Source organism: Prionailurus bengalensis, chromosome B1 (genome assembly GCF_016509475.1).
Source record: "Prionailurus bengalensis isolate Pbe53 chromosome B1, Fcat_Pben_1.1_paternal_pri, whole genome shotgun sequence".
Lineage (NCBI taxonomy): Eukaryota > Metazoa > Chordata > Mammalia > Carnivora > Felidae > Prionailurus > Prionailurus bengalensis.
In genome coordinates, this window is record NC_057344.1 from 35,389,151 (window position 1) to 35,403,683 (window position 14,533).

The window sequence follows — 14,533 nt, forward strand, 5'->3', positions numbered from 1 at the left end:
AAGAAGGATGGGGCTCCTGGGTGGCGCAGTCCGTTAAGCGTCAGACTTCAGCTAAGGTGGTTATCTCCTGGTTGGTGGGTTGGAGCCCTGCATCCGGCTGTGTGCTGACAGCCCAGAGCTGGGATCTTGCTTCAGATTCTGTGTCTCCCTCTCTTGCTGCCCCTCCCCTGTTAGCTGTACTACGTCCCTCTCTATCAAAAATGAATAAACATTTTAAAAAATGTTTAAATAAAAAAATAAAAAAGAACTAGTAAGAAGGAGTGGGGGAGGCAATCTGTGCCCAAAGACCCCTATCCAACCTCACCAACAGGTAAGCAGGGGGTGCAGCCAGCCGACGAGCTCTGCTACTCGGGTGCAACAAGTCCAGCTACCCTAGAAGTGTTTGAGGGCCATCTCTGGAGTGGCTACACTCCTCCACAGCCTCTGGGGTCCTGGAAGCTTTCAAGGATCCCAAATTCTCCCACTGACTCTGCCTTTCCTAACGTGGGCCCCCATCGAACAGGACTAGGGTTTCCAGCTCCTTACTCCCCTCGCCTGGGGAGTGGTCTCAACAGATGGCGAGGAGGTGCATCAAGGCAGGGTCCTCCGGAGTTGAGCCTGACAGCCTGTAGGTCTCCGGCTTCCTTCCCGCCACCCCCGCAGGCTGAGCTGTGCCTCGCGCGGGGAAACAAGGGCACTGCAGTCAAAACTGGGGCCTGCCGCACGCCCAAGGCCGCGGACCTGGTGGCGTCTCCTGGCCCTGGGCAGGAACCCGCAGAGACCCCTGCCACCTCCCGGTGCACGCTTAGTACAAAGCGCCACAGAAAAGGCCAGGTGCGGGCGTTACTCGCTAGTCACCGCGGCTCCCGGCCTCTCGCTTACTGCCAGGCACTAAGGCCAGAGGCCCGAGCCGCTGGCTAATTTTTCACGCCCCCCAGACCGCCTCCCTAGGTGACGCTAGAGTCTGTGCGGTTCCTTTAAAGGCTGCGGGTTCCGTTCCTCTTTCCTTTTCCACTGGATGCCAAAATATGCAAATCCGGGGACCGGAATCAGCAGCCAAATCGAGGAGAAGGGGCGCGGCCGGCGCGTCACCGGATCCGCTCCTTGTATGGCTCTTCCCGGCTTGGCCCGCCGCCCCGCGACCCTCCCTGCAGCCGCCCGGGCCCCTCCCGCGCCCAGCCGGGCTCACACTGCCGCCCACGCCCCCGGGCCGGCCGCTCGCCCCCCTAGGGAGGGAGCCGGGGGCGGGAGGCGCTGCATGCCCTGATTCCGGCCGGAGCCGGGGACCGCTGCAGAGCCCTCTCCTCCCAGCGCCGCGCAGGCGGAGGAGAGCCCGGGGGCGCAGTGCCTCCCCTGTATAGGTGTGGGGAGCCAGGCGGGAGCGGCGGCAGGGGCGGGGTGAGGGGCTCGCGGGCGGCGGGAATCCCTCCTTTCCTAAGAATCGGAGAAGATCCGGGGGAGGCCGGGCCCTCCCACCCCCAGTTCTCCGCCGAGCGAAGGGGAGGGGAGCGAGGTTGTCATCCACCCCCACCGCAATGTGCAGCTCGGGAGTTCCTCCCACACGTCCCCGGCCCGCGTGGCCCTCCCACGGAGTGAGGCCCGGGGATCCTCTCTTCCTCCTTGTCAGCACTCCCACTCCCCCTGAGAAATGCACCTTCCCCCAACCCCGACTCCCCAGTCGGGGGGGGGGGGCGGGGGGGACACGGGATTCACCGCGCCCACACGGCCACCGAGGAGGGAATCCTCCCACGCCAAGCCGGTGCCGGTGTGATTCGGGGTCGCTCCCCCACGCTCCCTTTCTCTCCTCCCGCTCTCCCGCGGCCCGGCCGGAGCAGGCCTTTGGGGAACGTAGCAGCCGCCCCCGGAATCTGCTGCCGCTCCGGGAGGTGACAGCGTTCCGGTCGGCAAACTGTAGGCCCTTGACTGCGGGGCGCCGGCAGGCAGCAAAGGGGACAGCCCTGTGGAAGGCGAGGGGGAGGGTAGAGAGAGACTAGAGGAGGTGGTTCAGAGACTGTGGGTTCGGCAGGCTCCTGCTGCAACTCAGTGGCGGGCCCTTCGCAGGCAGCAATAGACAGGGACTGTGCCTGGGCCTGCTGGGCCCTCCTGCCATCCCGTGGCCAAAGGGGGTGTTTTGGAACCGTTAGAGAATTATCAGGGGTTTGGTGCACGTGTTTCCTGTTCCCTCAACTCCATTCCTACTTCTCCACCACCCAAACCGCACATCCTCGACCCCAAAAGTGCGGGTTTCTCGCCTCCCGCGCAGCCGCTCTGCAGCTACGAAGCTCGCGGCCACCGCGCTCAGCTAGGAGTCAGCGCAGGGTCAGGGGCCCGGGGAGCCGCGGGGTGTGGGCGGAGAATCAGAGTGAGGGCAGCTCGAAAGTGCTCGGGATGCTGGATCAGCGATCCCTGACACGCTGGAATCCTCCTCAAAGGGACGCGCTCTCTTTCTCTCAGTCTCGGGCAGGGTCCTAGATACGAGACTCTAATGCGGCGGGAGCCGGGTCGAAGCGCACACCTTCCGGGTTCCCCAGAAGTTCCCAGGTTGCAAAGGGACCTCGCCCGGTGTTTCCAACTCCCCTTCTCCCTGCTTGGGGTGTTGGGGGCCACTTGCAAACAACTCCATCCCACCGCCCCGCGCGGTATCAGAGCGCTCTCCTAGAGCGCACCTAAAATAAACACACTGGCGGCTATTGCTTTTTCCACCCTGCGCTGCGCGCTTTACGCTTTGCGTTCAGTTGCTTCCCTCCTTCCTCTCTCCTCTCGAATTTTCCTTCTTTCTTCTCTTCTATTTCTCTCTTTCTCTCATTTTTTTTAAGATCCGCGAGCGTTGCGGGCGCCGCACGTTGGCTGCGGCCCGCTTCCTGCTTTCTAATGTTCCATTGTGAGGAGCTTCCATTGTGACGTCGCGCCCCTTCGGCTGGGCTTTGTCTGTCCATATATGGGCAGCTACGTCACGGAGCTTTCCCGGGGCTCAGATAAATAGGCTGGTGGAGTTCCCTGGCTGGGAGCTTTTGGGCAGCAGTGAGCTTGCTAGGAAGCGGCGGGGCTGGTGGTGGTGGTAGCAGCGGCAGCAGCAGCGGCAGAGGCGGCGGCGGCGGCAGTGGCGGCGGTGGCGGTGGCGGATCGGGGGGCGGGGGGGCCGCCGGCGCGCATCTGTTTGTGAGATCAATACTGAGGCCGCTTCCAACCCCTCGGGCCGAGATTCCCCCAGCCCAGGCCCACCCCCACCCCCCGCACACGCCCCCCCCCCAGCTTCTTTAAGGCACCAGCTGAGGCACCCAAGAGGATTACCCCCCTTTGCCCTCTCTCCCACCCACCCCAAAAAGAGAAGATCCCCTCCCCTGGCCCACCCCTTCCCCTCTTCCCTCCCCCTCCCCCCGAACTTTCCCTCTCGCATGCTTTTCCCCTGCACCACGGATCGCCTCTCCGATGCCGCTTGCCTGGAAGCTGCGTTAGGAGCGAGCGGCGGCGGTGGCGGCGGTGGCGGCGGCGGCAGCTCGGGAGTGCTATGACCGGCAAACTCGCCGAGAAGCTGCCGGTGACCATGAGCAGTTTGCTAAACCAACTGCCTGACAATCTGTACCCCGAGGAGATCCCCAGCGCGCTCAACCTCTTCTCTGGCAGCAGCGACTCGGTAGCCCATTACAATCAGATGGCTACAGGTAAGGGCGGCGGGGAGGCGGCGGCGAAGCAGCGAGGAAGGAGAGGGAGAGAGAAGAGGAGGAGGGAACGAGCTATCGATGGATGGATGGATGGATGGGTGGATGGATGGATGGTGGATGGATGGATGGATGGATGGAGAGATGGGGGGCGCGCTCGGAATTTTCCAGGGGGCGAGTTGCTTTTCCCACCCACTCCTCCCGCCCTCCCCGATCGGGAAGGCTCGGTTGGCGACGCCACGATAGAGGCTTCGGTTCTCCCGGGTGGGGGCAGCCGCCGACCAGAGGGAGGTAGGTGCGAGCGGCTCTGGGGTTCTCCACTTAAGGGGCGCGATCGCCAGGCTGCGCGCAAGGCGTGGTGCTATCGCCCCCTTTCCCGGGAGGAGCCCAGCGTCCCTTTCACCCGCGCTCCCCCCCCCCCCTCCTTACTCCCTCAGCCTCCCACCCGGGATGGAGCCATGTGCGGCGTGGAGTCCCCGCGGTGGGAGAGGTACTGCGACGCTGCCTTTCCGGGGCGTTCAGCAACGCCGTGGGGGTGTGGGGACGGCGGGGAGAGGGAGGGGGTCCACCGGCGCGGGGGCCGTCACGGGGGGGCGATCCCTTGGCCGTAGAGCTTGGGAAGAGTGGCCACTCCCGCCATAGAGGCACGGGCCGGTTTTCCGCCGCCCTCCACCCTCACTAGCCGAGGCTGGGCTTTCTCCCCCCCCCCCCCCCCCCCAGCAAGAGCCGAAAGCTCCTTCGGGCCTGGAGAAGGCTGGGGCCCTGGAAGGCTGCGGGAGAGCTCCCTTTGCGGGCAGAACCCCTCTACGCGCCGAGGACAAAGCGTCGGAGCGCTCCGGGTCAGCGACCCGGGCGCGGTGCGCACTGGGGGCTTCGTCGGGGCAGGAAAGGCGCGGCGTCCCGGCGCGGATAGGGCTAGGGGAAGAGGCCGAGTTGTGTGCGCTAGAGAGCGAGAGCCCAGCGCGCTCCGGGTCTGAAACTACCTGTAGCTGCAGCTACCTGCCCGCCCCACCTCGGAAACAACAACAATGCTTCTCGCGCGCGCGCGTGTGTGCGTGTGGTACGTGAGTGTGTGCGCGGCGTGTGCGGTGTGTGTGCGGCAGCCACTCCACACCCCGATCCGTAGTATTTTGCTGTATCCAGGTTGCGCCCGGGAGCGCGGCACCGCCCGCTTTGCGCCGGGGCGCAGCTGTCCTCCTACCCCATGCGCTGTTCACTCCACCCGGCCGCACCCTCCACACCTGAGCAAGGACCCGGGCGCCCCGGTCCGGGAGCCGGCTCGGCTTCACTCACCCCTCCCCTCTCTTCCCCGCTCTCCGCAGAGAATGTGATGGACATCGGTCTGACCAACGAGAAGCCCAACCCGGAACTCTCTTATTCGGGCTCCTTCCAGCCAGCCCCCGGCAACAAGACCGTGACCTACTTGGGAAAGTTCGCCTTCGACTCCCCTTCCAACTGGTGTCAGGACAACATCATTAGCCTCATGAGCGCCGGCATCTTGGGAGTGCCCCCGGCCTCAGGGGCACTCAGCACGCAGACCTCCACGGCCAGCATGGTGCAGCCACCGCAGGGCGACGTGGAGGCCATGTATCCGGCGCTGCCCCCCTATTCTAACTGCAGTGATCTCTACTCGGAGCCTGTGTCTTTCCACGACCCCCAGGGCAACCCTGGGCTCGCCTATTCCCCCCAGGATTACCAATCGGCCAAGCCGGCCTTGGACAGCAACCTCTTCCCCATGATTCCTGACTACAACCTATACCACCATCCCAACGACATGGGCTCCATTCCGGAGCACAAGCCCTTCCAGGGCATGGACCCCATCCGGGTCAATCCGCCCCCTATTACCCCTCTGGAGACCATCAAGGCATTCAAAGACAAGCAGATACACCCGGGCTTTGGCAGCCTGCCCCAGCCGCCGCTCACGCTCAAGCCCATCCGGCCCCGCAAGTATCCCAACCGACCCAGCAAGACCCCGCTCCACGAGCGGCCCCACGCGTGCCCGGCGGAGGGCTGCGACCGCCGTTTCAGCCGCTCGGACGAGCTGACCCGGCACCTGCGCATCCACACGGGCCACAAGCCCTTCCAATGCCGGATTTGCATGAGGAGCTTCAGTCGCAGCGACCACCTTACCACTCACATCCGCACGCATACGGGCGAGAAGCCCTTTGCCTGCGAGTTCTGCGGGCGCAAGTTTGCGCGCAGCGACGAGCGCAAGCGCCACGCCAAGATCCACCTCAAGCAAAAGGAGAAGAAGGCGGAGAAGGGGGGTGCGCCCTCTGCGTCCTCGGCGCCCCCCGTGTCCCTGGCCCCTGTGGTCACCACCTGCGCCTGAGGCTTCGGCCCCCAGATCCCCACTTTTCCCCTCCAGTGTCTCCCAGCTGCTCGCCTGAAAGCAGCAGGAAAGCTAGCCACGGAGGCGCAGGGGCCGCGCCCTGGCCTCTCCATGGACGTAAGGTCCCTTGTTCCCCTTCGATGTCCCCCGTTTCCACCCTTTCACACCGGCCAACGGTCGGGGGCCAGGGCAGGAGGCGCCCTCCCTTCGCTGCCCCCCCCCAACCAAGGCGTGGGGGCGGAAAGGTGGCGTCTAGCCCGCTTTGTTCAGTTCGGATCGTCTTGATCCTGGGGCCGCTGGGCCGCGCCAAGGACCTGCGGGGGACTGAAGGCGGGGCCCGTCCAAGCCTCGCCCGACCCAAGCACCTCACGGTTCCCCCCACGTCTCCCTCGGTTCCCCCTCGAAGACCCGAGAGGGGGAGGGGGTAAGGAGCGCACCAAAGCGCAGAGCTTGCTGCCCGCCGCACGCACGCGCGCCTGCGTGCGGGGATGCGCGCGAGTGTGCGTGCTCGCGTGAGTGTTCTGTGTGTGCGTGTGTGTGTGCGCGCGCGCGCACACACACGTGTGTGTGTGTGTGTGTGTGTGTGTGTGTGACTCTTGAGCTGAGCTGGGCTGTGTCCACCCCAAACTCTTCCCCACATCGGGTCCCCAGGCCGCTGGGGGAATGTCCCAGGTTGGGGGCCTGCACGTGGCCGGATGAGACGGTCTTCCATCTGCTCGGAAATAATGTTTCTTACAGAAATGCCTCGGATGCCGCCGCCGCGGTGCTGCTACCGCCGTTTAGGGTTTGGCCTCTCAGCACCCCTCCTTTTCCGAGCGCTTCCCTCTTAGGCCTCAGGGCAGTTTGATCTGCGGGGAGAAGGAGCGGCCATCACTAAGCCTGCCTTTTAACCAACAGATTTCCTCAACCCCACTTTTTAAACTCTACGTTCCTGAGTTTGCCCTCTGCCCTTTCTCCCGCTCCACTCCCTTCTCTCTAAGCCTTCTCCCATCTCTTTCAAAATCTTCTTCCGGAAAGGCAGGCCTCAACCAGCCACCTTTTACCATCATTTTGTTTTCTCTCACTCATACCCATTTCTCCTCCTCCCCCCCCCCCCCCCCCCACTGATGGGAAAGCAGGCTCGTGTTTCATCCTTTGCCATCCCCAACACAACAGGTAGAATTCAGATCTATGTACTTGGGGTGTGTGTGTATGTATGTAGGTGTATATACACACATATATACATATATGCAACATACATACACACAATAAAATCTCTAAGGTACTTGGCTATCCAGTGCAGTGCACCGGCATAAAGAGAATTTGTAGGTATATAAGCTTTAAATGATTTATTTTTTATGAAAAACGTAACTGATGAGATTGTATCTACATAGGTGTGTGTATGTATACATGCACATATATATGTATGTATGTATACCCACATATACACACAGGCACTCATCTCTGTCCAAATTTTCGTCAAAGATATGGGTATTTTTGCATTAATCCATATTGCTGAATGAGGCATATCTTTTCCATACCCCAGTCTCACCTACTCCCCGCCCTACCTCACCTCTTCTCAGGCACCCCCTCCTCCCCAGCACTTCCCCCCCACACAGGGGTGACTCTTTTGGAGTAGTAGGGAAGGTTGCTCTCTGACACAGCTTCCAGCACAGTCTTGACTGAATGTACTGTTCCCTCTTAGCGTGTGGTCACTGAGCTGCCCAGAGAGAAGGAACAAAGGTCTGGAGTTTACAGAATGTCTGTTTTTAAAGTCACTTTATGCGTTTCCCACTTTTTTTTTTTTAAGAAAAAAAAAAAGCACCGGGTTTTTGTTTTGTTTTGTTTTGTTTGTTTTTTGGGTTTGTTTTTGTTTTTTTGGTTTTTGTTTTCTTTGGTGGTGGATAAATAATACTAAAAGGAGTCTAGTGAAAGGGACAAAAAAAAAAAAATCAAAGAGCAGGGGGCTTGTGAATTTCCAGGTACTTGGACTTTTTGTAGAAGGAAAGAGAAGAGGACGAAGTTTGCCAGGAGGGCCCATATTTTTTCAGCTGAAGGGTAAAATCTTTCTTTGCAGAGACAGTATTTTGCTGAATACTTTTTATAATGTGATGATTATTAAAAACAAAATTTTTGGTCACTTCAAAGCTGGAAGGAGGAATCAAATATCCTTTAATATTTTTTCCTTGCTCCTTCTGGTTTATGCATGCCACTGCATGATCATCTGAGTTTTCCTTTGTTTTAATAAAACTGTTCTCAGACATTTAAGCTTAAACTAAGAGAAAAATAACTTTGTTGCCAAAAGGTTGTGCTATCCAGATTTTTATATGTCTGCATGTTTTAAAAAACAACAAAAGAAAATGCACTCTAACTTATGTGAACTGAGAGAAAAAAAATCAGGTTTTAAACAGGAAAACCTACGGGGAATGATATTTTTTGAAAGACTTTTGTATAAAGTTGAGTACTTAGAAAAAGACAAACCAGATGTAATATATTTTGTGGATGTTTTTATTTCTTGGATTTATAGTACCTTATACTAAGGTTAACAAAATATGCTTGATATTGTGAAAAGGTGAAATTCTTCACCAATATTTCATTTGCTCCTTTGTCACATTGTTATGCCAATATAATATAGTTAATGAAAACAGCATTTTTAAAAACCGAAATATTGAAATGGTGTAATGTTGTACCATTTGCACTGTGAGCAAATGCTAATACAGTAAATATATTGTGTTTGCTGACAATCAGCCGGCCTATAAATCTCCTTATTTTATTTCTTGTTTTCATAGTATAAAGTTTTGGTTTGGCCTGTTTTTTGTCTCGTTTTGTTTTTGGCTGATGGTTGGCTCGGTAGCTTCCTATGCCTGGTTTTGCTGTGATTGCTCTGTAAATTCAATGTAAAACAAGGAATTTGGCAATGTTAGAAGGTGGTCAGAATTTTGCGCGCTCCGGTGTTTCAAATCCAGTGTCGAGTGTTTACTGTGGTTCTAGGAGGATAGGATTCTCCTCCACCCTTCTGGGAGTCTCACACCGCCAGAGAGATTAGGCAGATCAGATAAACTCATGGGAATCAGGACTAGTGACTGGAAACTTCTAGAACCTTTCTTCCTGGTTTCTAATGGGTATTGAGGGTGGAAGGGAGGGGATCTTCTGGCTTATGAACTATCTCTCTCGAGGTAACAGGGGCACCAGAACAGGACCCTATAGAGTCACTACAGCCACACTGAGTAGTGCTCTTGCTAAAGGTTTTGAAGCCTGAAAAACAGGTGGAGACTTGACAGGGGATCTTCAAGGTTGGCAAGATAACCAGAGAGATTGGAGGCTCTGTTGTGGTCAGATAATTGGGGAAAATCAGATTTAAAAATTATACAACTTCAATCCCACTTGGACAGGACTCTCAAGGCCTCACTGTTTGTAGCTGCCTGAGAAAGATGGTCTTGGCTGAAAAAGCTGCTCTTATGAACTACCCAGGGATCCGATGCTTCTGAGAGAAGAAAGAACATTTGGGATTTGGAGAACATACAGGGAATATTTTATATAGCATTAACCCCTTGCATCATACAACTTCTATCTCCCATAAAAGTGATGCTTCCCTTACTCTATGAGCTTTCTTGCCCAGAACGTTCCCCTTTCATAACTGAGTTTATTTGCCAGCCCTAGAGCTTTCGCTCGTTCTCTGAAAGAGATACATACCCTCCACTTTCTTCATGTGCCCCCGTCTCCATCCTGCTCCCTCACCTTATTTCCCTTTAGGTTTTAGAATCCTCTATCCTCCTGAGACTTGTTCTAGAACAGTCTTTGGACGGATCAGTCCTATCTTCTCCCTTTCTTCCTACCTGCCCTCTAAAACACTCACTCACTTGGGCTTCTGTGTCATGTATTTCGCATATCATCTGCCTCATTGAAGCTTAGGGGCTTGGTGTCTGATCCTGGACTATGTAAATGTAGCACCACGTTGCAACTGGGGGACAGGGTCTCCATGCCTGAAGAAACCATACAGTGACAGGAACTTCTCTTGCCGCCCCAGTCAGGCCCATGACACTGAAAAATGTGGGTGGTATTTCTGTTTGGCTGTAGTTACCAAGAAGTTGAGGGCAGACCAGGGTGGAGGTGGTGGGCTGTGGCCTTAGAAAAGAATGTTTTTGAAGTGAGAGATCAATAAAGAGAATGCAGTATGGAATCTTAAATTTTCTCACCCACACAATTCCAGGTCACTGGCTGCCATCTTGAATTCCCTTCTCTCACCTCATGAAACTTTCAGAATTCCAAACAACCACAGCCCCAAGGAGGTATCCTTTGTTAACAAAGGGCATCCAAGATGGCTGAAAAGTCCTAATGATTGAGCATATAATCCACCTCTATGCTAAACTAGACATTTCCTTTCCAGATTTCTATGTGTTTTTCAAGTGCATATTATCAGAGGAAGATAGCGTCACTGGGTGTCTTCATAGTTAGCATCCAGCCCCACCTGCACCTTCTCCAATCACATCAGGCCTTCAGAGTTACACTTTCGTCAACAGTGTACTATGCTGCATGATTAATAAACTCACTTCCCATTGGTGCATATTACTCAACCCAACCTGGTTCAACCACTGGGTTACTTGACAATATGGCAGCCCGCCTGGCTGGCACCAGCCCTGTGTGGTGTAATCTCTGATTCATACTTTATAGCTAGATAAGACTGTCCCAGATAGCATCATACCAGCAACCCAACCTGCCTGGGTTTTGTAAATATGGGGAGAGGAAACTCAACCCTCAACCTTAGGGATGAAGTGGGGAGATGGCAGAGGGAAAGCCTTGGCTTGGATGGAGCTATCATGAGAAAGGATCAATGTAAGCTTTGCCTGAAGCAAAATCAAGCATAAAAGTGTAGAAGAGGTAAAGGCACAGCTCCATCTGAAGCAACCTGTAAGGTGTTGAGGGGTGAAATGGAAAGATCTCTCTCTCTCTCTCTCTCTCTCTCTCACACACACACACACACACACCTCTGGAGCAGCTTACTGAAGGCAATGACTCTGCAAAATTTTACTCAGCGAAAGAGGGTTGGGTACAAATGAGATACTTTGTGACAAGTGAGGGCAAAGAATGGAGTATGTTTTTAAATGGTGGTGGCAGTAGTGATGAGTGTGTATAAGTGTGTGTCTGTGTATTGTTCTCAAGTATATCAAAAGGAAAGCAAGGTGGATTCTGACTATAGCAAAGTGGTAGCTTATGGCCAGTCGCTACTAACCCCCTTTTACTAATCTAGAATTTGCCTGCCATAGGTGAGGGGGTTGTGAGCTGCCCTTTCCTGGCCTTGATTGGCTCCCTTGGTGTCGTGGGATAATAAGCAGAGGGAAAGTAGGAGGCCTCTGTGTGTCCCAAAGACTGGGAGTCATACTGGCAAAATCTTAATGACCGGGGGAAAATTACTTTCTAAAAGGTGCCATGAGGTTTTCAAAATAGGTCATAATCCTAAATCTATCCTAAGTGGTCCTTTTTTAGAAAACCCATTCTTTGTGCACAGAGAGGAATGAAGTCTCCAGAGGAAGAGGAAAGAGCCAAGTGAATCTCAGAGCCCCTTGGCCACACCAGCCCCTGGGATGATGCTACGAACAGTCACTGCTCCATCAGTCATCCACAGAGGCCAGAAACATGTCTGGTCTTGTCAGCTTCTCCCAACATCCCAGCTTTTGAAACTTCACCATTCATTTTGCTTGAAGGTTCCTTCCTGCCCCATCTCTCATATTTTCAACAATTGATCATTTTCACAGCCTCTGAAAGAATAGAGGTGGGCCAGGTTTGGGGGCAGTGTGACGAGGCTTTCCCCAACTTGCACTAAAGTCTCTGACATGTCCATGCCAAGGCAGGAAGGGACCAGACCCTGACTCGCTTGCCTAGGATCCTCATTCTCCATCCTCAACATGGCTGCTTCGTCTGGCTCCTGGAATTGGGACACCGCCACCTGCCACCACCTCTGCTGGCCACCGGGGGCACAGTGCTCTTCTGCCCACTGACCTGGGTGTGAAAACATTATTTCTACCCTTCCAGAAAACATGCAGATGGCTAGAAGAAAGGTTTCTGGGCAATCTTACTAAGGAACTAATGCAAACAGAACATGGCCCAAAGCCACGACCAAGAAGAATTAGAGAATACGAGGTTCTAGACGGTGCTGGCTACTGAACAAAACGTTTTCACTTCTAGGTTGGGTGGGAGTTTGGCCACCATATGGTTTCTTTAATGTTGCCTATCCTGCTTCTTGGACTTGTCTCCAGGAAAGCTTCTAGCACATTCTTGTAGGACCAAGACATGGGGCTTCCCTGGTTTACCGATATCCTCCTCTACTCTCAAGGTCCTGGACAAAGGACAAAGGAAGTCACTCTCTGGGCCTCAGAATGCCTCTCATGGACCTCAGGCAGCCCACCCTCTGCCTACAGTCTCCTCCTTCAGGAGGGCCTCTAAGACTCTGCAAGTGTCCCATCCTATCATTTCCCCCAATGATGTTCTCTGGGCCCCGCTCATTCTGCATGGAGCGTGATCACTAATCCTTCAGGCTGGCTCTCCCTGTGAGGCCTGCCCAGGGCCCGCAGCCATCTTTACCTTGGGCCTTTCACAGCGGCATCATGACCTAACCAGAAACAGACTGCCTTTTCTGATGCAGTAAACAGCTGAATGGAGTTCCTATTTGAGTTACCCACTGAGTTCCTACTTACAGTCTTAGGAACGCTCCCATTCTTCAACTCCCTGGAGGAAAAGACTTTGACACTACTGAGGCTGGGGACACCCCAACCCTCCTCAGGGAAAGTTACCCTTGTCTGTGGGCCTGTATTCCCTGGGGTGGCTGCCCACCCAGATACATCAGGTCCCTGTCTCCACCAAAGAGAGATTAGTGACCAGAACAGAACTGGGCCTCCAGGCACATTGGCTTCTTCTCAAGCACACACTGCAAGAGTTCTAGCACTTTCTGCTCCTCAGTGTTTTGCCCCTCCAGGTTGTCTAGGTACCTAAAGTTCTTCCATTTCTCCTTGTTCCCTTCTCCTCACTGCTTAGGAAGGTCAGGCCATCTAGGCAGGAAAGCAGAAAACTTCCAGTGCCTGTGTGACCCAAGAGCACTAAGGAAAGTCTCCTTTGAGGCAATTGTTCCTTACTCAGGTTTCCATCCTGAAAATTGAGAGGTGCTGTGATAACCCAGCAGCTACTTGGCTTTTCCCTTGGGGCCCTGAGCCTGCTTTGGAATCTCCACCTCCATCTTAGATCTGAATCTCAGCTCTGCCACTTGCTTACAGTGTGACCTTTGACAAGTTTCTTAGTCTCTCTAAACCTCAGTTTCCTCCTGTCTTAGCTTTGCTGTTATAGAGTCAAATGAGGCAATGTGTATGATGCCTGGTTCATTGTGGGTGCTCCACAAATGTTACTTATCTTCCTTGTCCCTTACCCTGTCCCCTTTCCCCATCCTCCAAACACAGATGCAAGAAAGAAGGCTCTGTCTCCACCAAGGGTCTGTACCCAAATTCAAATACAGTCAAGGGAACCTACGTGTCTTCACCACCCGCCTCCAACTCCAGCCCTCCACTGGACATTTGTATTCTGAAAATGGATCCTCTCGACCCCACCCCAATCCGCCCAGAGGACACAAGTCCTGTCCACTCCCGGCCGCAGCTGCTGTTCATTGTTGCCATTTCCTGGCTGGCTCCTGACCCCATCCGAGGTCCTCTTGTCTCTCTCACTTAGATGGGTGGATGTAACACCTTCCTGATGCAGTATCATCTGCAAAGTTAATTAATGTGTCATTGGGCTGTTGCCTGCTTCCTGATCCTTATCAGGGATTTAAATAAAACACAGCAGCCCCAGTTCCTCCCGTCTGTCCCTCTCTCTGGATCTGAGGCTTGTTCTTAGTCATCCATCCTTGACCTCAGCCTTCTGGCCAGTTCTCAGCTTCCAGCCTCAGGGCTGATGGAACTGCCCCTGCCCAACCCTAGTTTAGGAGCAGAAGCGCCATCCAGAGCTTTAATGGCAGTGATGTTCTATGAGAGAATCATGGACATCAGGGCCCTTACCTCATCCCATCCCCTTAGGTGGGTTCCCCTGCATTTGTAGAGTCATAAGGGACCTTAAGAGGCCACTGAGTCTAACACCCTCTTTTCCAAGTAAAAAAAAAAAAGTGGAGCGGGGGGAGGCCTCCAGAGGTTCTGTGACTTTTCCAAGATCACATCCAATAAAGGAAGAGCCAGGATCTCAGATTCAGACTATCAGTGGGAGGTCCCATGGAAAGCTGCTGATTGCTTCATTTATTTAGTAACTATTCGTTGAGGGATATAGTAGTGAACAAAGAATCCTTCCATTCACAAAGCTTCCCTTCTCCAGGGCAGAAGCAGGTAAAAAACAAACACGTATGTTGGATTGTGATATGTGCTATAGAGGAAAAATACTGCAGAGCAATCGGAATGAGAAGTGCTGGGGAGGGGGTTACAGTGATGTAGGGTGTTCTAGGGTGGCCTCACTGGGAGGGGGCCTTTGTACAGATGCAGGAAGTGCCAGAGGTGGCCATGTGGGCATCTGGGCAAGAAGGGACAGCAAGTATAAGGTCCTGGTGGTGGTATTCTTG

At 54.4% G+C, this 14,533-nt stretch overlaps 1 protein-coding gene across 2 annotated transcripts; it reads left to right on the plus strand.

Annotated features, from left to right (window-relative positions):
• Nucleotides 1-3,099: 3,099 nt before the first annotated feature.
• EGR3 (early growth response 3) lies at nucleotides 3,100-8,762 on the plus strand. 2 transcript variants are annotated; one of them, XM_043561647.1, is made up of 2 exons: nucleotides 3,100-3,641; nucleotides 4,961-8,762. In XM_043561647.1, the coding sequence occupies exons 1-2, from the start codon at nucleotides 3,488-3,490 to the stop codon at nucleotides 5,968-5,970; spliced, it is 1,164 nt and encodes a 387-aa protein (XP_043417582.1). In that variant the 5' UTR covers nucleotides 3,100-3,487; the 3' UTR covers nucleotides 5,971-8,762. The 2 variants fall into 2 exon arrangements, with proteins under 2 accessions (XP_043417582.1, XP_043417593.1); XM_043561658.1 differs by lacking the exon at nucleotides 3,100-3,641 and adding an exon at nucleotides 3,778-4,128.
• Nucleotides 8,763-14,533: the final 5,771 nt, after the last annotated feature.

Bases quoted from the DNA above. Each gene is read 5' to 3' on its own strand.
- EGR3 (XM_043561647.1), top strand. From the start codon at position 3,488: ATGACCGGCAAACTCGCCGAGAAGCTGCCGGTGACCATGAGCAGTTTG. The intron at 3,642-4,960 runs GTAAGGGCGGCG...CGCTCTCCGCAG, and splicing joins TTACAATCAGATGGCTACAG to AGAATGTGATGGACATCGGT.